Source organism: Carcharhinus amblyrhynchos, chromosome 30 (assembly GCF_965287045.1).
Source record: "Carcharhinus amblyrhynchos chromosome 30, sCarAmb.v2.hapA, whole genome shotgun sequence".
Lineage (NCBI taxonomy): Eukaryota > Metazoa > Chordata > Chondrichthyes > Carcharhiniformes > Carcharhinidae > Carcharhinus > Carcharhinus amblyrhynchos.
In genome coordinates this window covers 5,651,198-5,677,857 of record NC_137353.1, presented here as the reverse complement: position 1 = coordinate 5,677,857, position 26,660 = coordinate 5,651,198, and the positions used below count along the sequence as shown (strand labels likewise).

At 41.9% G+C, this 26,660-nt stretch overlaps 1 protein-coding gene across 21 annotated transcripts in view; it reads left to right on the top strand.

Moving 5' to 3' along the window:
* The window catches only part of kif1b (kinesin family member 1B), a 223,871-nt gene that overhangs the window by 116,822 nt on the left and 80,389 nt on the right, over positions 1–26,660 (top strand). For 19 of the 21 annotated variants that reach the window (XM_080215363.1, XM_080215361.1, XM_080215347.1 and 16 more), the window contains 6 exons: positions 900–979; positions 3,104–3,210; positions 5,074–5,157; positions 6,917–7,097; positions 9,058–9,130; positions 24,314–24,413. In XM_080215363.1, coding sequence (XP_080071489.1) covers positions 900–979; positions 3,104–3,210; positions 5,074–5,157; positions 6,917–7,097; positions 9,058–9,130; positions 24,314–24,413 — 625 coding nt within the window. Of the gene's footprint in view, positions 1–899; positions 980–3,103; positions 3,211–5,073; positions 5,158–6,916; positions 7,098–9,057; positions 9,131–12,980; positions 15,362–24,313; positions 24,414–26,660 lie in introns of those variants that run through there. The other 2 variants (XM_080215366.1, XM_080215364.1) reach the window with 1 other exon arrangement.

Sequence of the window (26,660 nt, the reverse complement as noted above, 5' to 3'; positions counted from 1 at the left end):
ATAATCCTATTTCAATTCCATTTGTGAGCAGTGATCATTCACTTTTTCTTTAAAGTAAATATATCCATTATTAAAATTGCCTCCACAAAGCAGCTTCACTGAGCTTGCTGAATAATATGGAAGTGCAGTGAGAAGTTGTATCCATTATAGATTATGTTTATGATGCTATTATATATTTTTAAAAGATAAAACATATAAGCTGTGACTGAGCAGAAAGTTCAAATGTGTTCTAAAATGTGAATTGAAGTCTGTTTTTATTTGGCAATTTCATTTTTGTTGTAAACATTTGGCATTTTTCCAAAGAAAATCACAGTTCTTCGAGCTAAGCTTATTTCAAGGACACATTAGACCCAGACTGATCACTGAAATGCAATCTGATTTCATAGAATCGTAGAAACCATACAGTGCAGAAAGAGGCCATCTGGCCCATCAAGTCTGCACTGACCACAATCCCACCCAGTCCTTAACCCCATATCCCTATACATTTACCCGCTAATCCCTCTAACTTATGCATCTCAAGACACTAAGGGGCACGTTTAGCATAGCCAATCAACCTAACCCGCACATCTTTGGACTGTGGGAGGAAACCGGAGCACCCGGAGGAAACCCACACAGACACAGGGAGAATGTGCAAACTCCACAGAGACAGTGACCCAAGCCGGGAATCGAACCCAGGGCCCTGGAGCTATGAAGCAGCAGTGCTAACCACTGTGCTACCGCGCCGTCCCACAGCATTTCATTCGATCTCTTGTTAACACTTTTGTTAACATAACTTAGTTTTGACTGAGGGGGGAAGGTGGGGTCTGGCGCTCCAAAGAATAATCAAAGCAAAATTTGGCTCTGTTGTTTATAAGCTGTTCTCCTGTTTTTTTTCCCCACTGTTCTCATTTTCATGGCAGACTCCACATCTAGTGAACCTCAATGAGGATCCTCTCATGTCAGAGTGTCTGCTGTACTACATCAAAGATGGCATCACAAGGTAGGTTATATGACTAGATGAAAGGTCAAGTCACTTTGAATAACGTGGCAACCAATGACACTGAATTGCTGACTCTTAACTTTATAAAGCTTGATCGTGATAGATACTTTGCAGATTAAAATAAATTTCCGTTCAGAAGGTTAGATTTTTGTGAAACTGAAGTAGTCAGAAGGTTTTGAAATCTAACCTTTTCTTGAATTTACAAGAATTAAGAAATTTGATTTCAGATATTTTTATAGTTTGATAACTTTTGAATGCATCACACTGTGATTCTTATCAGAATTTTATGCTGTTGAACAAGAAGATAAACATAAGGACGAGGAGCAGCAGTCGGCAGTTCAGCTCCTCGAGCCTGCTCTGCCATTCATTACGATCGTAGCTAATCTCAACCCGGCCTCATCTCCTCCGCTTTCCTGCTTGCTCCCCATAACCCTTCATCCCCAGACTTATTAACGATCTCATTGAAGTCCAGTGTCCAGCTGTTTAAAAATCTTTTAAGCTCTACCTGATATCTCACTGGCAAAGCCAGCACTCAAATTCCTTTTGTCAAACTCTGCCAGGGTGAAGGACATCATTTGAGCATAGGAACAAGAGTAGATAATTTATCCCTTCAACCTTTACCACCATTCATCACAATGGTGATGGTCTATGACCCTAACTGCACCTTACCCAGCTTTGGTCTATTTCCCTTGCTTTTTGTTTATTCATTCATGGGATGTGGGCATCTCTGGCGGGCCAGCATTTCTTGCCCATCCCTAATTGCCCTTGAACTGAGTGGCTTGCGAGGGCATTTGAGAGTTAACCACATTGCTGTGGCTCAGGTGTGGGTCAGACCGGGTAAGGATGGCAGATTTCCTTCCCTGACAGATCTTTGGGGAATGGAAATCTGTCAATCTCCATTTTAGAATTCACAATTAATCCCGCACCAATTGCTGTCGGCAGGAGAGGGTGCCAAATTTCTACTAGCTTTGTGAGCAGAAGTGTTTCCAAATTTGACTGCTGAAAGGCCTGTTGGGATTCTGTGGTCTCGACCCTCCAATGGGAATGGTTCCCCCCCCCCCCCCCTCTCTGTACCCCATCTGTTTTCCTTGATATTTTGATAATATGAACAGATTCTGATTAATAAAAATCGTATAATCAATAAAGGATTTTAGTATATTTTACTCAAAGACATGTTAACCGCATTATACTTTGTTTGGTAATTTGTTGGTACCCCTGGAGGGGATTTCCACCAAAGTAATTGTGTAGAACGTACAGCATAGAGACTAGTTAATCTGTCCAACCAGAGACTTCACCGAGAAAAATGAAGTTGTATATTAAAAATTGAAATTCTGATTGTTTTACAGTCAACATTTTGAACAGACTAATAGTGCATTGTCCTTGTTGTCTAATGAGTGGCACCATTTTTGCTTCAAGGTTTTCTTGTCTGGTAGTAGGATATCAGGAAGAATCAAACATTGAGGGGTATTACTTTAACAAAGTTGTGTTAGTGTAGGCGTGGCACTGTGGTTAGCAGTGCTGCTTCACAGCACCAAGGACCCGGGTTCGATTCCAGGCTTGGGTGACTGTCTGTCTGTGTGGAGTTTGCACATTCTCCCCATGTTTGCATGGGTTTCCTCTGGATGCTCCGGTCACCCAAGGCTGGAATGGAACCTGGGTCCCTGGCGCTGTGAAGCAGCACTGTGCCAGTCATAATAATAGAACATAAGAAATAGGAGCAGGAATAGGCCATCTAGCCCTTTGAGCCTGCCACGCCATTCAATAAGATCATGGCTGATCTGAAGTGGATCAGTTCCACTTTCCCGTCTGCTCCCCATAACCCTTAATTCCCTTATCGGAAATCTATCCACCCGTGACTTAAACATATTCAACGAGGTGGCCTCCACCACTTCAATGGGCAGAGAATTCCAGAGATTCACCACCCTCTGAGAGAAGAAGTTCCTCTTCAACTCTGTTCCAAATTGCACACCCCCGCCTTATTTTGAGGCTGTGCCCTCTAGTTCTGGTTTCCTTTCGAAGTGAAATGGTCAAATAATGAGCTATTTAACGCAGTAGTACATGGAAATTTCACGTGATTCAGGTGTATGTTTAAATGTGGTGAATATGTATTTTTTTAATTATAAGGGTTGGCCAGGCAGATGCCCAGAGACGTCAGGATATTGTCCTTAGTGGGGCACACATCAGAGAAGAGCACTGTAGCTTCAGGAGTGATAAGAATCAAAATGGAGAAGGTAAGAACTAACAAATCAATTCCGCCTTAGATCTGTGCTTAGTCTCTTCATCAAATAAGTGGTTTTTTACCTCATTGTTCTCATGTTTGGATCAAAGTTGCAAGTTCCTGGAATCTGAATAGGGTTTTGTGGACCCTACTATAGATATAGCGTCTCCAAACCAGCTGACTCAGGACAGACTCCCTGCCGGATTTTGACTCTTAACGGTTTTTGGAGAAAAAAATTGGAATTAATAGGAGACGCTTAAAATCAAATTGTCTGGGACCATATATTAGATTAATGTGGCTTTGCATGCATCAGGTTATAATGTTATTCCACCTTTTTAACAGGATGTTGGAATGTTTATGCATCCAATTATCCTTTCTAACAGAGACTCGAATCATGTTTTGAAAAGTGGAGTTTGAGTTTAATTTAATCGCTGGACCCTGGGGTGGATCCTGCAGATTGGAAAACAGAAAATATACACTACTGTTTAAAAAAGAAAGTAGACAAAAGGCAGGTAATTATAGGCCGGTTAGCTTAACTTCTGTAGGAAGGAAAATGCTTGAATCTATCATCAAGGAAGTAATAGTGAGACATCTAGATATAAATTGTCCCATTGGTAAGATGCAGCATGGGTTTATGAAGAGCAGGTCATGTTTGACTAATTTGGTGGAATTCTTTGAGAGCATTACGTGCGCGATGGACAATGAGGAACCAGTGGATGTGGTATATCTGGATTTCCAGAAGGCACTTGACAAGGTGCCACATCAAAGGCTGCTGCATAAGATAAATGTGCACAGCATTACAGGTAATGGGTTAGCATGGATAGAGGATTGGTTCACTGGGTTCGTTGATTTCATCAATGAATGAATAAAACATTTAGATGACCCAGTGAAGAATTTAAACTTACCTGCAGGCTTGCCTTTCCTCGCCACAATAGGTAACAAATTCCATTGTCCTTTGAAAGTCATTCCACTCAATCTGAGTCGCCAAGATCCAATGCAGCTTCCATCAGCAAGGACCCCCATTGCAATTCCTTATTCCTTAAATCTTCAAAGATTCTCATCCTTTACTTTTTAACAGAAGACAAATTCTTACACGTCACCACAGCGACATCTACCTTGTCTCTCCCAGTTTGTGTCTCACTAAAGTAACCATCCCTTTTACTGTGAGTCACTGTGGGAAGATGTGAAAACTGTCACTCAATTTGTGGAATGCCGGCGTTGAGCTGGGGTGGGCACAGTGAGAAGTCCCACAGCACCAGGTTGAAGTCCAGCAGGTTTATTTGGCATCATGAGCTTTCGGTGCCCTGCTCCTTCGTCTCACCCAATGAAGGGGCAGCGCTCTGAAAATGTGTGCTACCAAGTAAACCTGTTGGGCTTTAACCTGATGTTGTGAGACTTCTTACTGTCACTCAATTTCAGTGGGTTTCATAATAACAAGACTAAGCTGAGATACCTCCAGAATTCCTAATTACACCTAAAGTTAAAAGACATTTTAAAATGTAATTGTCTTGAAAAGTCCAGAGTTTGTGTTTTTGGGATATTAGTTAGGGTCAATAAATGCTATAGTGTAAATGTTAAAAATGGAGGGCTAGGTGGTTTTGTTTTTGTTTTGCGAATGGTGCAATTCGCATAAGCCACCCGCAGCTTGTGGATGTGCTGGTGACACTAGGTGCGTGCCTCATACACGCGCGTTTAAAAGGGGCTGCTGATTGTAAAGCACCAGTAGATGCAGAGTACAGATCGGCCCACTGCTTCTCCAGAAGGTCAGCAGCAGCTCCTCGGGAATGTATTTCAGGCATCCGGCAGCGCGGTTTTGCTCTCGCATCTTTATGACTTGGCAATTCTCCAATCTGTTCACTCTCACTTGCCTTTGCAGTCATTGTCACTCTGGTGCCCTGTGAAGGATCTGAAACTTATGTGAATGGCAAACGAGTCAGCAATCCAGTGAAACTACGTTCAGGTAGGTGAAGTAAAGATTGAAGTGTTGGTCTGTATGGTCTAGATTCGCATGGTCTTTAAGACTACATTACGGTACTGTGCTGTACTGTCTGTTGTGGTTTGATACTTTCCTAGTCGAGAGGGAGGGAGGTAGTGGTAATGTCGTTCATCTAGTAACCCAGAGGCTTAAACTAATGCACTTGGGGGTGGGGACACATTCAAATCTCCCCAGGGTAGCTAATAGAATTTATATTCAATTAATCTGGGATATAAGACAACTATCAGTGATTTGTTGTAAAAGACCATCTGCTTCACTAATGTCCTTTAGGAAAGGAAATCTGCCATCTTTATCTGGTCTGGCCTACGTGCGACTCCAGACCCACAGCAATGGTGTGTGTGTTAGGTGGATTGGCCATGCTAAATTGCCCCATAATGTCAGGGGAATTAACTAGCAGGTTATACATGGGGATATAGAAATCATAGTCATAGAAACCCTACAGTACAGAAAGAGGCCATTCGGCCCATCAAGTCTGCGCCGACCACAATTCCACCCAAGCCGTACCCCCATATCCCTACATATTTACCCACTAATCCCTCTATCCTACACATCTCGGGACACTAAGGGCAATTTTTTAGCACAGCCAATCATCCTAACCTGCATATCTTTTGGACTGTGGGAGGAAACCGGAGGCAACCCACACAGACATGAAGAGAATGTGCAAACTCCACACAGATAGCGACCCAAGATGGGAATCGAACCCAGGTCCCTGGAGCTGTGAAGCAGCAGTGCTAACCACTGTGCTACCGTGTCCGGGTTATAGGGATAGGGCCTGGGTGGGATTGTGGTCACTGCAGACTCAGTGGGCCAAATAACAGCCTCCTGCACTGTAGGATTCTATAGTTCGATGTGGCTGACTCTTGTCCTTGGCAATGGCCTATCATAGAATCCTTACAGTGCCGAAGGGCACCTTCAGCCCATCAAGTCTGCACTGACTCTCCAAAGGAGCATCTTACTCCAGCCCTATCCCCATAACCCCATGGATTTATCCCACTAAACCCGCTTCTAACCTACATATTTTGGGACACTAAGGGCAATTTAGCATGACCAATCCACCTAATCTCCACGTACTCAGACTATGAGAGGAAACAGGAGCGCCCGGAAGAAACCCATGTAGACACGGGGAGAATGTGCAAACTCAAAACCTCAAGGCTGGAATCGAACCCGGGTCCCTGGTGCTGTGAGGCAACCGCCCTAGCAAAGCCATTTGGTTTAAGGGTAGTGAGGGGTGAAGGATAAGAAGTCTATCAGCAGGTGACTAACAACGGAGGCCACAGTATCCAAGCTGATGCAAGTACTTGCACATGTCCACTAGCCAGCAAGAGTCAGGAGCCACAAGTGGGAAGCCCAGCTATTTGTCTCTTGCCTTGTTGTGTTAGATCCCACGGGCGCTGAACAGTAGCTACAGACCAAAACATCTTAACATCAAAACCTAATGACACAATCGAATGGATCATTGGAGCCAAGTTTGTGTCTAGAATCACGGCATAATTACATCACAAAAGGAGGTTCCTTAATACTTAAAACCTTCCTCTTTGACCAAGCTTTTCGTCATCTGCCTGAGATCATTGTATGTAACGCAGTATTATATTTATGCTTTTGTATATGCTTTGGGATGGGTTTTTCTTTTACATTAAAGGCGTGAGTGAGATAAATTTTTGCCTGTCCTGATATTAGTTGCCTTATCCTGAAGTATGAAACTGTTGGCTCCTCCTTGCTTTAGGGAATCGTATTATCATGGGCAAGAATCACGTCTTCCGATTCAATCATCCTGAGCAGGCACGTGCGGAACGTGAGAAGACCCCGTCTGCTGAGACGCCAGTCGAACCTGTTGACTGGGCTTTTGCCCAGCGAGAACTCTTGGAAAAACAAGGCATAGATATGAAACAAGAAATGGAAAAAAGGTAAATCCAACCTGGAAACTTCTTTCTCTGAAAACCTATGATTTGGATCAATTTTTATGGTTCGGGTGATAAGATATAGGAGCAGAATTAATCCATTTGGCCCATCCAGTCCACTCCTCCATTCAATCATGGCTGGTATGCTCCTCATCATCATTTTAAGTGATGATGATGCTAAAGATGGACCTTGTAGTAAGATTGCAAGTGCACAGATAAGATGTGCAGGTTAAAAATAGCCAACTCTTGCTACACAAGTGATGCACCTTGTTGCTCACGCTTGCGTGGTTGGGGGTCATTAATGTTCGATGACCCAAGCATTAAATAAAGGTGTCCTACCTGCATTGGCTAGGTTGTATCTGCACTGGATTTCATTGCATGTAGCCATGCACACTATCTTGCATGCTTACCTGCACAGATCCCTCCTTTGGAAGTTTTTAAACTTTGCCTAATGTAGAGGTGTACTTAATTCCTGCAGCACCAGATGTTCATCTGATCAGTATGGAATATTTTTTTGATCAAAAATGATTGGTCTGGTGCAGCTGGACTAGTATATGTAAGGGTGGATGTGTTAATGGTTTAATGTGGACTCTGGGGTGCAATCAACTCCAGTTGTGTCACTGAAAGTGAGATATCACAGCTGTTTTGTGTGGCGCAGTGCAGTCCAAATTCCTGTCTATTTTAATAGCTGCTCGCACACTTTCGTGACTGATGCAGCCTGTTCAGAGACATCGATTAGAGAAAAAACATCATAGTTCTAACAGTTACAGGTAAAACAAAATATTGCTTTCCATTCATTTCATTTGAGCTTTTCAATACTCCAATGGCATTGTTGCATTCTTTCATTATCCCATGCACAAAAGCTGTAGGCAATGAAATATCAAATAAACTCCTATTTCGGGTTTCACAGAATCCTTTCAGAGCAGAAGGAGATCATTCAGCCTGCACCAACAATCCCACCCAGGCCCACATATTTACCCTGTTATTCCCCCTGCCACTAAGGGAAAATTTAGCATGGCCCATCCACCTACTCTGCACATCTTTGGACAGTGGGAGGAAACCAGAGCATCCGGAGGAAACCTACACAGACACGGGGAGAATGTGCAAACTCCAAACAGACAGTGATCCAAGACCGGATTTGAACCCAGGTCCCTGGTGCTGTAGCAGTGCTAACCACAGTGCCAAGTGTTTCAATGCCTACTGTTAAAGAAACATGTGTAAGGATAGACCACAAGTCTTTTTTTTGGAAATCTATCACTGCAATTTGGAAAAATGTTTTGGGGGTATAACTAATATATTTCTTTTCTTCATTCCCAATGAGACCTATTGCATAAAGCCTTGCTCTAGCTGCTGATTGGAACTTTGAAAAGACTCCAAATCTATCTAAAATTGCCTGTGCCCCCATCAGGGTGGCATGGTGGCCCAGTTGGTTAGCACTGCTGCTTCAGTGCCAGGGACCCAGGTTCTTTTCCCAGCTTGGGTCACTGTCTGTGCAGAGTCTGCATGTTCTCCCTGAATCTACATGGGTTTCCTCCAGGTGCTTTGGTTTCCCCCCACAGTCCGAAACATGCGCTGGTTAGGTGCATTGGCTGTGCTAAATTCTCCCTCACTGTACCTGAACAGGTGCCAGAGTGTGGCAACTAGGGGATTTACACAGTAACTTCCTTGCTGTGTTAACATAAGCCTACATGTGGCACTAATAAATAAATTTTAATAAACTTTAAACATTCCACCTCTCTACTCCTGCTGTAGTGTTGTCTACTGTTTATTACTTACACATCCCTCTCAAGAAGGGTGTAACTTGCACACTCTGTGAGCACATACAAGGAACTATTTGCTCGCTGAACTGCTTTACCAAAAACCAGAAATGAGTTTGGCAAACATTTTCAATTGTGCCCATACCTGGGTCTGCAATGAACCACTGGGGCCCTGTATTCACACAGCTAAAATATTATGTTCTCAATAGGCTTCAGGAAATGGAGATTCTATACAAGAAAGAGAAGGAGGAGGCAGACCTGCTTCTGGAGCAACAACGCTTGGTAAGAATTTTTGACTCACTTTAATTCTAACATTTCTTGTGTGTGTCAGATGTTTTTTTATTGCATTATACTGGCCTGAAATGAGTGGATTGTTCATGCTTGCTTTGTTGATTTCCAGACACTACTAATTTTGCACAATACCTCTTCTACCTCTGACTTTCCATTGAGCTCTTTGTGATTGAGTCTTGAAATGGACCATTTAAAACTGCATGGTACGATCCACTTCTCTTGCATGGGACTCGATCTTCCTCGTGCCTTCTGGAGAAATAACGATTTTGCCATATTTGAGCAATGTCCAGCAGCAAGACATATTGAGGGAGACGAGGGCTATCCGCTCAACAAATCTAATGGGATAATTATAGAAGGGTGTCATTTTCTTGAGGAAAGGCAGCTGTTGCGAAATAAAACTATCCTATCTTTAAATGGACATGACTATTTTACATGAACTAGTTGAGTTTTAGGGCAGAACTTGGGAGGAAGGTTGGTGGTGGAAGTAACTAAATGATGGCAAAGTTAGCAGCAAATAATTCTGATCTTGGATCAGTTAGATGAGCCTTTTTCTTGTGAGATTAGGAAACGGGATGGCTCAGATCTGTAACGGTTTAGAGACAAACTTTATTTTAGATCCTTTTTGAAATTAGCCTTTTTTTGAATTGATGCTGTAGACTTGTGGTTTGTTTTGTAAATTTTCTATGATATTACCCTCATAAGCCTATAGATTTGTTCCTGAAATGTGAAGGTGAGATAGGAATTGGCTGGTAGCAAGGCTGGTCTCTAGGGCTTCATTTTCACATCAAGGTTGATGGATGAAATTATCTTCCTGTTCAGATTGTAAGACTCCTTTGGGAAATCTACAGTTCCCAATGGGCAATGAGTCTGAATAATTTGTTTCGAGCTGCTCGTCTCTCTTGGAGAGGCCTAATGATGTTTGGTGTGGAAATTGGAGAGGTGCCACACTGATGCAGTAGGATATTCAGCTTTGTTCCACCAAGGGGTGGCACGGTGACACAGTGATTACTACTGCTGTCTCACAGCATCAGGGACCTGCATTCGATTCCCAGCTTGGGTCACTGTCCGTGTGGCGTCTGCACGTTCTCCCCGTGTCTGCGTGAGTTTCCTCTGGGTGCTCTGGTTTCCTTCCACAGTCTGAAAGACGTGCTGGTTAGGTGCATGCTAAATTCTCCCTCAGTGTACCCGAGCAGGAGCCGCAGTGTGGTGACGAGGGGATTTTCACACTAACTTCATTGCAGTGTTAACGTAAGCCTACTTGTGACACTAATAAATAAACTTAAACTTAAAACTTAATGATGCTGGACATCTAATGGGCAGGCTTGATACTCAAACTGAGTTCCTGAAATGGAGAGAGTTCCTCTTTTTGGTATCAGCATCCCTCACTTTGATCCGTGTGAGCATTTAGAGAGCACTTAAGCCTTCCTGATTGTCCCACACAGTTGTTGAGTCAAATAAGTTATTGGTTTAATCTCCAGTCTATGCTCAGCTAACTGGACTCTGCCAATATTGTAGGGGGGAAATTACATTTGACCTGGGTATGAGGGAAGAGGGAATTATCAAAAGTTCTGAGTGCCCTGTCCACTACCGGTACTTCACTTACCCACCTCTGACTGTTGAACAAATGTAGGATTGGGTGTGGCCTTGACAGGGTAGCCAACTGAGTCTTACTCCCGGGGTTAGTACATTATGAATGGCCACATTGACTTGTACAGCCACTAGAAGGGTGCCTGATGGCTGTGGAACTATAGCCCAGCAGGAGGTACTTGGGGTTCTGATGTATTGTTCCAGGGATATGCTGATTATGGGAGATTTCTGAACATTGTAGAAAAAGGTCACTTGGACTTTTTAAACATCTGATGAAAAAATTGATAGACATTTTAAAAACATGCTGCTAATACTGTTCACCCTGCCTTCCCTAATTGTCCTTGTGAAGCAACTAAGGAAACAGGAAGAGCCATCATGGTACAGCTAGCGTTGTCAAAGATTACCAGTTAGAATCTATTCAATGTTAAAGTGAAACAGATGATAGAATAGGATTCAACGTTGTTTTGTAAGCATTTAACAAAAACAGGATGAGCTTCCCTCTGATGCATTAGCATTTATGTAAATGATATATCTGTAAATTTCAGTAGTATGTGACACCCTACACTCTCCCCAATCCCATTAGCATGGTACACAAATCATCTTTTGAACCCCAACATAAGATCTGAATTCACACTCATAAAAGCGACAAAGTCTAACTGTTGTCCAATTAAGTAGCTAAGTTTAGTTGATCAGCTGATTTGATTCTTTGCCAGTTGATTTTTATTTTTAAATGTAAGTAATTAATCAAAATAAATCAATGTGCACGTCCAGCAAGGGTGATTTTTCTCCTCTTGGTTTTAAAGCAAAATTTCTACCAGGCTTCTAGCACCTTGATCACTTGTAGCAATTAATTTTAAATGCATCTAATGCAGAGCAAAAATTAAGAATTTGAATGCTGTGATTTTATTTCTGAAAAGGACAGCAATGGACCTTCAAGCTGATTTCTTATCTCAATACCTTTATGCTGCCCATAATGGCCTCATTCTTCCCATTTCACCTTGAGATAGTAAACACTTGCTATTTTGAGGTGACAATGTACTGATGCCTTGCTTGTTCCAAAACATTAATCTTCTGAATGATTTGAGTTTGTGATGTTTACTGTGATCAATTATGTTCAACATTCCATATTAGACTGATGATAACTGTTTATGTAGCCGCCTTTCTTATTTTTCCCCAGATTTAAAAGTTGGTAGTAGTATCTCATTCTTGCTTAAGCCTGATCTCCAAATAATTTTTAAGAAAAACCCCCAGCACAAATATTTTCATTGGTCCATGTTGCTAGAATAATGCAACACTTGAGACATCACGAAGGAGTCTAGTGAAATCTTCGATCGAATTTAACCTGTGTATTTTTTAATGAAAGTTTTTTGATCCAAGCCTTTTGGTCTGATGTTAAGTTGTTCAAAGGAATTGATGATGGTCGGTGGACCTCAACAATCCTATTCCCATATGTGCAAGAATGAGAAGCTACTCTAAGACACATCTTGGCTTTGTTTTAGCATTGATCTGAGTATTGGCTGCTCTGGATTTAACTGCATTCATATGTGCACCCGCATTACTAACCCATCTTAACAACATCCATTTGACCTCTGTACCAAACTGGACGCACTACACATTTATCCTGCCGTTTAAAATCAGGATTGCAAAGAGGCAATCACTTTTTTGCATGTTTGTAGCATGCCTCGGGTGCAGCTTTGAAATTCAGAAAGGGGGATAAAAATAAGTTTGAAATTGTCCGTATAAATGTAAAAGGGCAGTTTAACATTAAGCATCAAAAAGTTGACATTTTGGATTTTGTTTCCCTTTTGTTTGTCAAAATAATCATCTGCAGAATTGTGGTGCAGAATGTATAAATGATTGGGTTTATTTCTGCAAATATTTTTGAATGGCCTCGTGCTGAAAATTGCATGTCCACCTGTACAATAACCCAAAGAAACATCTCAAAAGTCACATAAGTAAGCAAGTTGGTAACTAGAAGAAAGTGCTGTTTAACCTTGAACGGCAGAGGCAACATCGAGCTGAGTTTAAAAATATTTGCACAAAGTGTTTGAATCTTTTGGGATTCTGGACCATAATTGTGTATTTGATTTTTGTACCAAAGCTTTTAAGCATGTTCACCTAACTCATCGTAGTTCTTCCATTCCCCGATGTTTTGTTCATGATTTTGAGTTCTTTGTTTTCATTCAATTTGAATTTTTGGGTTTAATTTTAATTTCGGTTGTTTTGGGGCATTTTTTTGGTTTTTTTTTTAAAGGATGCAGATTCTGATAGTGGGGATGATTCAGACAAGAGATCATGTGAAGAGAGTTGGCGATTGATAACCTCCCTGAGGGAAAAGCTACCTCCCAGCAAGCTGCAAACCATTGTAAAAAAGTGTGGCCTACCCAGCAGTGGGAAAAAACACGAACAGATCAAAGTTTACCAGATTCCCAAACGGCGTAAAATTACCAAAGACCCCAAATGGGTGACCGTTTCAGACCTTAAGATCCAGGCCGTAAAGGAGATCTGTTATGAGGTGGCCTTGAATGATTTCAGGCATACTAGGCAGGAGATTGAGGCACTGGCAATTGTTAAAATGAAGGAGCTGTGCGCTGCTTATGGAAAGAAAGATCCCAATGAGAGAGACTCTTGGCGAGCTGTCGCACGAGATGTATGGGACACGGTGGGTGTTGGAGAGGAGCGGGTTGAAGATGTGATAGTCACTGTGAAAACTCCGAGTGATGTGGATGACCTGAAGTGCCATGTAGACAAACTGGAAAATATTCTGCAAGAAGTCAAGAAGCAGAATAATACGAAGGAAGAAGAGATAAAGATTCTTCGTAACAAAATGTTGCAGATGGAGAAAGTCTTTCCACTGATCGATTCTCAAGAGCAGCAAGGGAAGCACGTTTCGAGCAATGACGGAAGCAACAAGAAAGACAGACGCGACTCTGCAAACGAGGATGAGATCAGCAAGGATGAACGTGTTTCGAAACTCATGTCTGAAGATCCAGAGTTCAGGCGTGGTCGTCTGCGATGGATGAGGCTGGAGCAAATTCGTCTGAAAAACCTGCAGCAACAAGAGATCACCAAACAGCTGCGGCGGCAGAGTGGGCCACACCGGTTCATCCCACCCCAGGACCGGAAACTGCGTTTCCCTTTTAAAAGCAACCCCAGTCACCGAAACTCCTGGAGCCCTGGCACGCACATAATCATAACAGACGAGGAGGCAGTAGAATTCGTTGTTGAAAGGGACCCAAAGGGTGGAGGCGGCTCTGAGGAAGATGTCAACGAGAAGAACAACCGCAATCAACCTCGTTCGTGGCGCCCACATGGCTCGGGCAGAGGGTACAACCAAGGCAACAGGCAGCAGCACAGGAACGAGCAGCAGGTTCGCTGGCGGAGCAACTCATTCAGCAGTGGCCAGCAGCAGCACGGCTTGCGTCGGCAGACCTCAAACTCAACTGAGTCGTTACCGTCATCGGATGGTCGTCGGACGCCAGAGTCCCCTACACACCACCAGCGCCGCAACCACCAGCGATCGTATTACTTCAACAGCGGATCTTATGAAAATTGTTTCCAAGCAGTTGAATACTGTAGAACTGACAGATCACATCACAACCATTTCACTACCCCACCAAGAATGCGCCGACAATACTCGGCACCAAACCTTAAAGCACGAGAAACAACTGTGTAGAACCAATCGCTGGAATGAGCCTTTTTTCCTCCCCTTCAGAGTTGCCAGGGTGCTTAAGCTGACATTTATGTCCAGCTGTCGATCTTCCAACATCAATGCCCAAACTACGCAGTGGCCAGATTTTTTGTTTATTAACCCATTTTGGAAACTGAAAAAGCCGAGTCTACTTCATAGAATTCACCTTAATTTTGACCATCCAACCACAATAAGCGCTCACCTTTTGCACTAGTTTTGAAAGCTGACAACCTAATTAAAGATGTACCAAAAATTGGCATTGAGAATTGGCAAATGTCATTTGGTCAGTATGCCCATTTCATTCATTTCAAGATTAATTTTAAGACACTGAAGCTTAATTTCCTCATTATCCCACTTATTTGATTTTAAACTGGACAGAAAAATTCTAATGTGCTTCATAAATCTTTGTGTCCATTGGCAAAGTTCTTGACAAACTGATGTACAGAAGAAAGCGAGTAGCATTAATATTATTAACTGGCTCAAATGCTTCATGGCCAAGATGTCTCTTGATTTTTGCCTTGTTATATTTTTGTCAAATCAATTTTGTCCAAGTGTTAAACTGCCATTTATGATTTTGGGTGGGTTTCCCTATTTAAAATCACAATGCAAGCAAGTGCAACTTCTACAAACCTGCTGCATTAGTTCTTAATGTGTCCAAGTTGGATTTCTGGGGGTTTTTTTGCAGTAAACCCGATGCTAATATTATATATTTTTGTTAAAACCTTCATGGATTACGGGGGGAAGCAATGTAGGGGCCTGAGAATTACTAATTTTTGGGTTCATACAAATTCAACAAAACCGAGTAGTATTTTGTTTTTGCATTTTGACTCCTGTGTAATGTTGTCCCAACTAATTTACAGTAATTTTAGTGGAAGAAACTAGTAGCAAGATTCCGTTTTTTTTAAAAAATAAGTTTACATAGTTAAGAAGTTAAAGCTACCTCCCCCCCCACCCTGCAACCAGAAATGATCCTTGTGTGATTTTTAAAAATGCATCTTGTTATGGTAGTATTCATTACGATTTGAAATATCACCTGGTGAACCGTGGGATAATGCATTACAGTGTTCAAGTTTGTCTATTTCACTCACTGGTGAAGATTGAATAATTCTTGGCGGTTAGGAACAAGTTAGCTTTTGAAAGGTGTGGCATGTTTTAAATGTCTGCGAATGTGTCTCGTGAGGTTGAGAAGAGGCTGACCAGAAATGAACTTTAAACTAACAATGGTGCCTTATCCACTTTAACACATTGCAGCCAGCTCTTAATATGTACTTAGTCTCTCTTTTAATTTAGTCTAAACTTGCTACAGCCATTACTTACCACTTTAATTTCTTATAAGTCACAAGTGCAAATAATAGAAATAAGTAGTTTCTCCTTCAATCATATATCATTTATGTTAGAATAATTCAATTGTGTATCAAAACTACTTGAACTCCCTTTGCATTTCAATCCTAAGCATTTCAAAATCGTACTGTGCTCTTAAACTTAGGAACTTTTCAACTAAAGTAGGAGCCAAATCATTCCAACATTATTTACTTTCTCTTGGAAATTCTAAGCTATCGAATATATTTTTAAAAGTTTCATCCCAAAATACTGGGGAAAGGGGGGATGCTTTCAAAACTTCATAATTTCAGAACTTCAGCATTTACAGGACACACTTTTTTTGGAGATCGATAGTTTGCTTGTGAGCTTCTTGTTTCAGAGTGATTTTAAACTTGACTTTTTTTTTAAGATTTATGTTTTGCTCCCACTTTAACCACATTAACTTTTAATATTTTAGATAATTATGTTCTCTTCTTTAAATACCCAGAATGAGGATTATGGACAATCCACATGATGGGGTTCTCTGCAGGGAAAAATAATCATCATTTTCATTTGACATAATTGAAGTGATAGCCTGGACTACTTAGTCCACAACTAAAGTGCCCTCAATTTAATTTAAGTTTTTATCAGCATGCCATAATTTCCTTAACTTTACATATAATTAGATGCTTTTTTTAGAAAAGGAAAAAATATTATTTGAGCTTATTTCTAGTCTCTGCCTCAATTCACTGAGTTTAAGAAGGTGAGATTTTGAACACCATTAACTCTTTTACACTCTGAAAGCTTTGAATTCTCATTTCAAAAATCTTGGGTACCTTTTAACCTTAAGTCGTGTATTTTTTAATTCAAAGGAAGCTTGAAAATTTCTCTCAGGAAATTTTCTTCTATGTCTTTCGGTCTGATTTAAATATTTAGCTTCGGAGTAATTGAACGCTGAGTAATGAGCATCTGGAATAAGAATTGCTGGATTTGAATAAAGACCGTCATCATAATTCTCAAAGAACCATTTCTCTAGAGGGTTTTATTTTTTAAACAATACCTTACAACTGATGCAGGACACCTGGCATAGTGACATTTTCACTGATTACAAAATGGCCAATTTCTGAAATGTATGGCTTTTTTTGGTTTTAGTTTACAGGTACTGCATAGTGCAGCCTCATTTAACTCCCCTGCTTAATAATTTGAATGCACTTTGATTCGTGCATGCTTGTGCATTCTATTTGTTTGCAAAGAACATTGAGTGCCATGGTGCCTCCAAAGCCACAAATTGACCAGTGCCTTCCCAATATAGTGCCTAATTAATCTCACTCAGAAGATACCCCATTTTCCAGGAACGTTTATGTTGATCTTAATAATGATGCATGCTTATTAGTTTTGTTTCTTTGATTAAATTAGCAGGGTTGTCAAACAATGCAAAATGTTTTTTCAGGACATGGTGCTAGTCAGTTTCTTGTACAGAAAAATGGAAGGAAATCACATGCAATACTGGGACACTTTATCCTCCTGTGGATGGTTCATTATGTGCTCTTAAAGTGGGTCTCTGCAGACATGTGTTACATCATCATCACTTTTTAAGTGAGCCTTAAGAGTTAGCTAATGAAAAGGTAACACCTAAGTATTTGCAAACTTGTTTTACGCAAGTCCAGTTTTGTAAACTTATGACTACCGTGACTTTGGAATTGCAGTAATTACAGTCTGACTGATGCCTCTGTATTTAGTTTCATTTTGGCCTTTCCTGGCTACTGTGCTGTATGTCGGTGCCCAGTTCAAATCATTTGCGACGTTCTGTTGTGAAGGTTTCAGTAAAATAAAGTGCCAAGTCTTCAAGTTTGTGGTGGCCTTTTCTCAGTAACACGCCTGTAATCTTTCAGTTGTGATAGGAATACCCCTCCCCCACACGTTTTGTTTTTTTTCAATTTTCCGCAGTAAATATGGTAGCTGTGTTTTAGATCTTATCTTGCTGAATAATTGAGAAATGCATATGGAGATTGTTTTTAAAAACATGACCAATGGTTTGACAAATCTAAGTTGTTTAGGGTTTCCTTTTATTTCTGCTGGCCATCTCGATCAAACTTAGAAACTGGTAACCATCTGCAAATTTCCCAAAAAAATCATTGTCAACATCTGATGTTGATGCACCTTTCAGTGTTAGAAAAGTTGTCACGTGGCTTTGCCAGATGATGGTTACTGCTGCAAGGTTTCCCTACAACTAAAGATTTCTTAGAGCAAGAACAGAGTACATCTATTGGCAACAATGTTTTTGTCTTGCTTTGATCAAGGTGGCGAATAATAGGCAATGATTCTATTCCCGTTTTGAACATAACTGTTCTAATCTATGATGGACCAATGACTTTCTAAATAATTTTGCCTTGCGCAGGTGAGGAGTTGAGAGAGAAGCAGACCCAGATCACTGCCAATAGCCCACAGCTTCTTAAATCTGTGCTCACCTGTCCTCTCTGGCTCTATTTTCAATTGAATCCTATCAGTTTTTTTTTTCTTGGCCCTGCAACAAAACGGCTGCAACCAAAAGGCCTTTGGGTGTTAACTCCCAAAGTCCAAAGATGTGCTGATTAGGTTGATTGGCCATGCTAAATTGCCCCTCAGTATCCAGGGGATTATCAGGGTAAATGTGTGGGGTTATGGGAATAGGACCTGAGCGGGATTGTGGTCAGTGCAGATTCGATGGGCTGAATGGTCACCTTCTGTACTGTAGGGAATCTATGAGCTGCTTACAATGCCGTGCCATGCATTTATTATGGTAGTATTTAAAAGCGTTCATCTGAGTTACAGTGTACGTACATTCTGAGTGAGTTCAGTTCAAGGACTGTGGGAATAGGGAACAATTTCACACAGGCTGCAGTGGGGAAGTAGCTTGGCCTTGTGTTACCATTCAATGGCTACATGTCTAATCCCACAAGCGAAAATTAGTTCTCTTCAAGTCAGGAGTAAAACGTTTCAAACTGCGAGACTTACAGTACCGCCCCTCCCAAAGATTCTACAACATTTAAAATCTGACCTGCAGCCACCGGATTGAAGTGACTTGAAATGGTGGCACAATGGTTAGCACTGCTGCTTCACTCCACCAGGGACCCGGGTTCGATTCCAGCCACAGCCTGTGTGGACTTTACAAATTCTCCCCGTGTCTGCGTGGTTTTCCTCCCACAGTCCAACAATGTGCAGGTTAGGTAGATTGGCCGTGCAAAATTACCCCTTCGTGTCAGGGGGTCTAGTTAGGGTAAAGAGCTGGGTTTGTGGGTTTAGGGCCTGGGTGAGATTGTTGTCAGTGCAGGCTTGATGGGACGAATGGTGGCCTTCTGCGCTGTAGGGATTCTGATTCTATGTGAGGAGCGGTTGAGGGCTGCTAGTGTGGACGTGGAGAAGAAAAACGAGAATCAGAGGGCACGGCCTCGGGCTAAAGGGACGATCCTTTAAAACAGAGATGAGGAGGAATTTCTTCAGTCAGAGAGTGGTCAATCTGTGGAACTCTTTGCCACAGAAGGCTGTGAAGGTCAGGTCTTTAAGACGGAGATAGATATGTTCCTGATTAATAAGGGGATCGGGGTTATGGGGAAAAGGCAGGAGAATGAGGATGAGAAAAGTATCAGCCATGATTGAACAGCAGAGCAGACTTGATGGGCCGAGTGGCCTAATTCTTCTTCTCTGTCTTATGAAAGTTCCTGTGAATGTCTGATCTTTTGGTGTTATGATTTTGATAGCACTTGTAAAAACAAGATTTTTTTTGAAAAAAATAAAAGTTTAGTTTAAATTATAAAGTGTGTGGGCTGTACAAAGGAGAGGAGATCTGGAGGTGAGTGAAACAGGGATCAAACTTGCGTGAATTTCAACTCTAGGGTCTCGGACCTTTTGCACCCGAAATAGATATTTAATATCTTGCTACCCAGGCTGGTTTTAAGTTTCTGGTTTGGTAGCTCGGTGGAACTGAAAGCATTGCAAGTGTGCATATTTTAATATCGCAGATCTACGGACAGCGAAAACTCTCTACAGCAGTGTTCCATTTTATTGTAGAGATTGTGGTGCTGGCTACATAAAATGGGCAATATTTGAATACTCCCAGTTTATAATAGTTCTTGCGACTGCAAAATTTATAAACCCTACAATTGTGAATGAAGTTCAACACAGATGAATGTGAGGTAGTGCACACTTAGGAAGAGTAAGGATGGTCACTTTGTGACTTGGCAAGGGAGGGGGCAGTGGTGTGATGGTATTTTCACTGGATTAGTAATCCAGAGACCCAAGGCAATCCTCTGGGGACTTGGGTTCAAAGCCCACCATAGCAGATGGTGAAATTTGAATTCAATAAAAAAAAATCTTGAATTAAGAAGCCACTGATGACCGTGAAACCATTGTCAATTGTCGAAGGTCCTGCTCCACCATTCATTATGATCATGGCTGATCGTCCAACTCAATAGCCTGATCCTGCTTTCCCCCTAACATCTTTAGCCAAAGAGCGTAAAAGTGTGGAACCACATGGAGTAGTTGAAGTATGTAGATGCATTTAAGGGGAAACTAGACACTCAGTTGAGGGTGAAGGGAATAGAAAGTTGTGATAGATTTAGACGAGGAAAGATGGGAGGGGGTTTGAGTGGAACATAAACGCCATCATGGACTGGCTGGGCTGAATGGCTTGTTTCAATGTGGTATATCCAACATAATCCTATAACAAAATGATGCGTTAATGCTGGAAGTCAAGTTTTAAATTTTAAATATTTCTTTATCCCATATATGGGAGAGGCGATGGCCTAGTGGTATTAGTGGCTTGTCTATTAATCCAGAAAATCAGCTAATGTTCTGGGGCCCAAGTTCAAATTTGGCCAGTGATGGAATTCGAATTCAATAAAAAGAATCTGGAATTAAAAAGCTACTGATGACCATGAAACCATTGTTGATTGTTGCAAAAACCCATCTGGTTCACTAATGTCCTTTAGGGAAGGAAATCTGCCATCCTTACCTGGTCTGGCCTACATGTGACTCCAGAGCCACAGCAATGTGGTTGACTCTCAACTTCCCATGGGCAATAAATGCTGGCCAGCCAGCTACGCCCACGTCCCACAAATGAATATTGAAAAAAAATGACCGAGGTTCCACTCTGTGAGTGGAATCGGCTGCTGTCGGTGGTGGTAGAGGCGAACTCACTGGGGTCTTTTAAAAGACTTCTGGATGAGTATATGGGATTTAATGGGATTGGGAGTTACAGATCGTTCTATGGCTTGGTGGGTATGGATCGGTGCAACTTGTGGGCCGAAGGGCCTGTTTGTGCTGTAGTGTTCTAGCTTCTATGTAAACCCATTTTTGCCTATGCAGCTTGTGTCTTTGCTGGTGCTGTCTGAGATCAAAACTATCAACATTAATCCTGAACACTTGAATTTAAAAAAATAATTAAACCTAACTATGATACATGATGTGAGGGTGTTTCTGGATTTCACCCAAAGGATCCTAAGTATTTTTGAAGGATGCCTTGGTAAACAGTACATGAGTGGGATTTCTTAATGAATTCCAATTGCCGGTTCTAATATTGATGGATTCTTCCCACCTGCTCCCCGCTATACGTCAGAGCAAATTCAACTTGGTACAAGATGCAAAATCCCAAAGTTTACACAGCTGTGGCTTTATTATGTTAGTGGGCCACAGCCGTTCACAATCCATATAAGTGATTTGGATGTTGGTACTAAATGTAATGTTTCCAAGTTTGCTGATGGTACAAAACCAGATGGGAATGAGTTGAGAGAGGCTGCAAGGAGACTTCAAGGGGATGTAGCCGGGTTAAGTGAAAGGGCAGATGGAATGAAAGCACGAAGTTACCCACTTTAGTAGAAAAGGTAGAATATTTCTCACGTGGTGAGAAGTTGGATGGTATCCGGTCCAAAGGGATCTGGATGCCCCTATTCATGAGTCACTTAAAGCTAACATGCAGGTACAGCTGGTGATTAGGAAAGTAAATAGTATCACAGAATCCCTACAGTGCAGGAGGAGGCCATTCAGCCCACCAAGCCTGCACCACGACAATCCCACCCAGGCCCCATCCCCATGACCCCATGTATTTACCTTGCTAATCCCCCGGACACTATGGGGCAATCCACCTAACCTGCACATCTTTGGACTGTGGGAGGAAACCAGAGCACCCAGAAGAAACCTATGCAGACATGGGGAGAATGTGCAAACTCCACACACACGCGCGCGCGCGCACACACACACACATAGTGATCCAAGGCCGAAATTGAACCGGTATGTTGTCCTTTATCACAAGGGGATTTGACTGCAAGGGTAAAGATGCTTTGCTGCAGTTATATAGAGCCTTGCCAAGGCTGTACCTGGAGTACTGTATATAGTTTTAGTATCCTTATCTAAGGAAGGATATAATTGCCATGAAGCGAGTACAGTGGAGGTTCACCAGACTGATCCCTGGGATAACAAGATTGCCTTAGGAGAAGAGATTGAGGAAACTTGGCCTGAATTCTCTAGAGTTTTGGAGAATGAGAGGTGATCACATTGAAATCTAAAATTATTACAAGATTTGACAGAATAGATGTAAATAGAACATTTTCCCTGGCTGATGAGTCTAGACAGTAAAAAGTCTGACAACACCAGGTTTTAGTCCAACCGATTTATTTGATAGTAAACGTTTACTATCAAATAAATCGGTTGGACTAAAACCTGGTGTTGTCAGACTTTTTACTGTGTTTACCCCAGTCCAACACCGGCACATCCACATCATGATGAGTCTAGAACCAGAAAACACAGCCTCTGAGTAAGGGGCAGACCATTTAGGACTGAGATGGAGAAATGCCTTCACTCAGAGGGTGATGAATCTTTAGAATTCTCCACCCCAGAAGAAAGTTCAATCATTGAGCATTTCAGGACAGAAATTGATAGATTTCTGAATATTAATCACATCAAGGAATATGCAGGAAAATGGTGCCAAGTGGATCAGCCGTGATCTAATGGAATGACAGAGCAGGCTGAATAGGCGGAAAGGCCTACTCCTGCTGCTATGTTCCTACATTCCTACTGCTTTTGATATCTAAACAAAAGGATTGCCAGCTTTGTGAAACGCCGCCTCCTAGGGGCTGTCCAGTAATGGTGCATCCTCCCAAGGTAACGTTTGAAGGTAATTTGTTTCATTTTCCTTCATCCTGTCCCAGGTACGAGCTTTTGATTCTGTGTATGTAGGAAACTTGGAAGCGACTAAGAAGAGCTAATGTTCTGAGTTTCACAAAATAGTCCATCGGCTAGATTACCAGTAAGCTGGTGTTACGATGAGTCCTTCGATTTAATTGGATGAACAGCAAGCTGTGTCAGTGTTAGAACTGTCCTCCTAAGAAAAATACATTTGGATGTTGGTGTCCTTGGCATTGAAACGACCTCCACTCCCAAGCAGATGTGTCTCTAATACTTAATTACATCTATTCCTGTCTATGTCTAGTATAACTTTTAATATGTGGACGTACTAAAATTACCATAGTCTGTAATTAGTAATTAACTCTGCAAGTTAATCAACCTGATGAAGCAACAGTGGAGATTAATATTGGTATCAACTAACATCTCCCCCCCCCCCCCCCAACCCTCACCAGATTTGTGGTACACCAATTCCTTATTAATTAAACTTTATTAATAATGGAGCCATTTCCGTGTTGCTATACTGAAGGGATGCTAATGTCCAAACGTCATGTAATAGTGTGACTGTAAACGGACTGGGTTGGTTGTTAGTTATTCCGGTGGTTCCACTTGCGTTCACCTTTCTGCACCCATGAGATTATTTTAATGATGCATTAAGGAGAACTGTGTTCCTTTGTGTGGCCATCAGTCTCAAGAGTGCTAATCTTTGCTATAAGAGTAGCTATTGTATTTTTGTTCCATTTTCACATGGTTGGGGAATATATTGTATCAACTCATTCCTTGCCCTCTGATTTATAAAAAAAAAACCTAATCCCGCAAGTGAGGGGAAAAGAGACTGCCATTTTACAGGTACTCTGCTTCATAGCGTTTAAGACTTTTCTTGCAGGTCTTTTCTTTGAATCAAACACTTGTTCTTTAGTTTTTTCAACGCAGCTGGTATTTTATACATACCTAATTATGGTAAAGTTGCCATGGTCATTGGCTGCTCTCCCCTTTGAGGGGGAGAGCTGACTGGTGGTGGTTTTAACCTGGAGATCATCACATCTCGGATGAGAGGCAAGGTTGAGAAGGTGGGGTCCGCTGAATAACCTCAGCTGGTTTGTAGATTGAACACGCAGTGTTGGTGTCACTCTGTGTCACAAGCCAGCCATCCAGCCAACAAAGCGAATCCAACCCCATATGTTCGTAATTGCATTGTAAAAGAATTAGAAACCACCCCCTCTCCCCCTCCGCCACTTTTATGGACTCAGTATTTTTAAGATTGGATGATGGCAAGTACCTGCACCTGACTCTGTGGCGTAAGTCAAATCCTGCCTCATAGAGCATGTTACTCCTGTACTGGGAGCAGTGGCCAGTTGATCTTTTAGAATCCCGACTTACGGAACTTTGTTGGGTCTCTGCTGTTGTCCTTTCTTCTACACGTCTTCTGTCTTTATTGCCAGGACTATGAAAGTAAGCTCGAAGCTTTACAGAAACAAGTGGAAACTCGTTCGCTGGCCGCAGAAACAACTGAGGAAGAGGAGGAGGAAGAGGAGGAAGAAGGTGATGTAATTTGATTAATCAGCACGATTTTGTTCATTAATCACCTCTTGTGTCAGTATGTTCTCTGATTTTAAAACCCAATTCAAAATATTCGGAGAAAATTGGTTATAAAACACAACCACAATGTTCTTGACATCTTCTACAAAACAAAATATAAAAATACAATTACATATAAAGTATAGTTTATTTATTAGTCACGACTAAGGCTTACATTAACCCTGCAATGACGTTGCTGTGAAATTCCCCTAGTCGCCACACTCCGTCGCCAGTTTGCTCAATGCACCTCTAACCCACACATCTTTCAGGCTGTGGGAAGAAACCAGAGCATCCGGAGGAAACCCATGCAGACACGGGGAGAACGTGCAGACTCCACGCAGACAGTGACCCAGCTGATCCCTGGTTCTGTGAGGCAGCAGTGCTAGCCATTGTGCTGCCCCATGGAATATGGAATAGGGCTGGAAAGGAAGAGTGAACTCTGATTCATTCTGTTTGGGTTTTGGAATGCAATCTTTACAAAGTGTGCTACCTGCAACAGTCATATGACCTTTTACCATGAAGGAATCCCTGGGGGCAGCGATGATACAGGCAGTTCAATAAAGTCTTTTACTGAGAACTCGCAATTGTCTTTAAACATGAAACATGAATTCCAGCCAGCAGGATTTTCCGGTCCTGCTGCAGTGAACTGAGATGTGGCTGAGTGCCAAATTCTCCATCCGTCCTGGTGGGAGGGGGGTGGGGACAGCTGGAAATTCCAGCCATGGTGTCAGGGTGTAAAGATAAAGATTGTTGAACCCTGAAAATGGTGCAGAGTGGCCACAGCTCAGAAAAGCACACACAAATGTTCAAATCTGAAAAAAAAATGGTGCTAAAAAAGGAGTTCAAGAAAAGCATTGAGCTCTTGAAAATGGCAAATGAAATGCAAACAAAGGCTGCAAACGAATACAAGGTGAGTAAACTGGCTGCAGTAAATTTTCCACTTCCAATGGCAAAACTCTGAGATTGCAACAGACTTGATTAATAAGCTTGCATTGATAAGAATAGCCACGCTCCTAACACAGCTGGGGAGGGAATGCTGCAAAGTGCATACCATTCCTAAATGTAACCAACAAAGAAAAGACAACAGGTTTAGAAAGCCTTGAATGGACACTCTACCCTAAGGGAATGTTAGATGTGAACGCTATGCCTTCAACACTAAAGAACCACGAGAAGCCTCAATGTTAGGTTAAAAGCCAACAGGTTTATTTGGTATCACGAGCTTACAGAGCACTGCTCCCTCATCAGGTGAGTGCGAAGCCACTGGAAATTCCAGCCACGGTGTCAGGGTGTGAAGATAAAGATTGTTGAACCCTGGAAATGGTGCAGAGTGGTCACAGCTCAGAAAAGCACACACAAATGTTCAAATCTGAAAAAAGATGATGCAGGGGCTTTCATACTCGCCTGATGAAAGGGCAGCGCTCCGAAAGCTCGTGATTCCAAATAAACCTGTTGGGCTTTAACCTGGTGTTGTGAGACTTCTTATTGGGCCCACTCCAGTCCAATGCCAGCATCTCCACATCATGTTCAACAGTAGTGTCAGGGTGATAAAGAGTCCATTGAACGATATTTGGTTGCAATAATAGGGCTTGCAGAATCATGTGAATTTGGCCAGCTAAAAGATGAACCAATTAAACATTAGTTTTCGGCATGCAAAGCCTCTTAGTGAGAGCAGGCCTACAGAAAGATGAGAAACTAACACTAAAGAAAGTGATGGATGTATGTCCAAATGTGGAAGTTGTGAAATGTCAGCTCAAACATACATACGATAAAGGAGACCAGGAGATACATTATGCCCAGAAACATTCCAGGCTGAAAGAGTAGAGCAATCACAAACAAAGTGCAGGATGTACATACTGTGGATAACATCATGCGGAGGAAAAGGAGGATTGCCTAACATGGGGAAAGCAGTGTTTTAATTGCAGGAAAGTTGGACCTTTGGAAAGGGGGATGTTTGGGTTTTGAAATACTACCAATACGAAGTGTAGTACCTGGCTTGCCATTGGCATGTAACCTCTACCATATGATAATATCTGGGGTCAGCCATGATCCAGGCAGTTCAATAAAGCCTCACTGAAAACACCAAAGAAGTACAGCTGTCCTTAAAACATGACACACAATACATTTAGTGACACCTCTTTGTTATGTCTGGTGTCTGCACTCTTTGTTATTCTATTCTGGGAATCTCCTGCTAAAGCTTACCTTTACAGAATC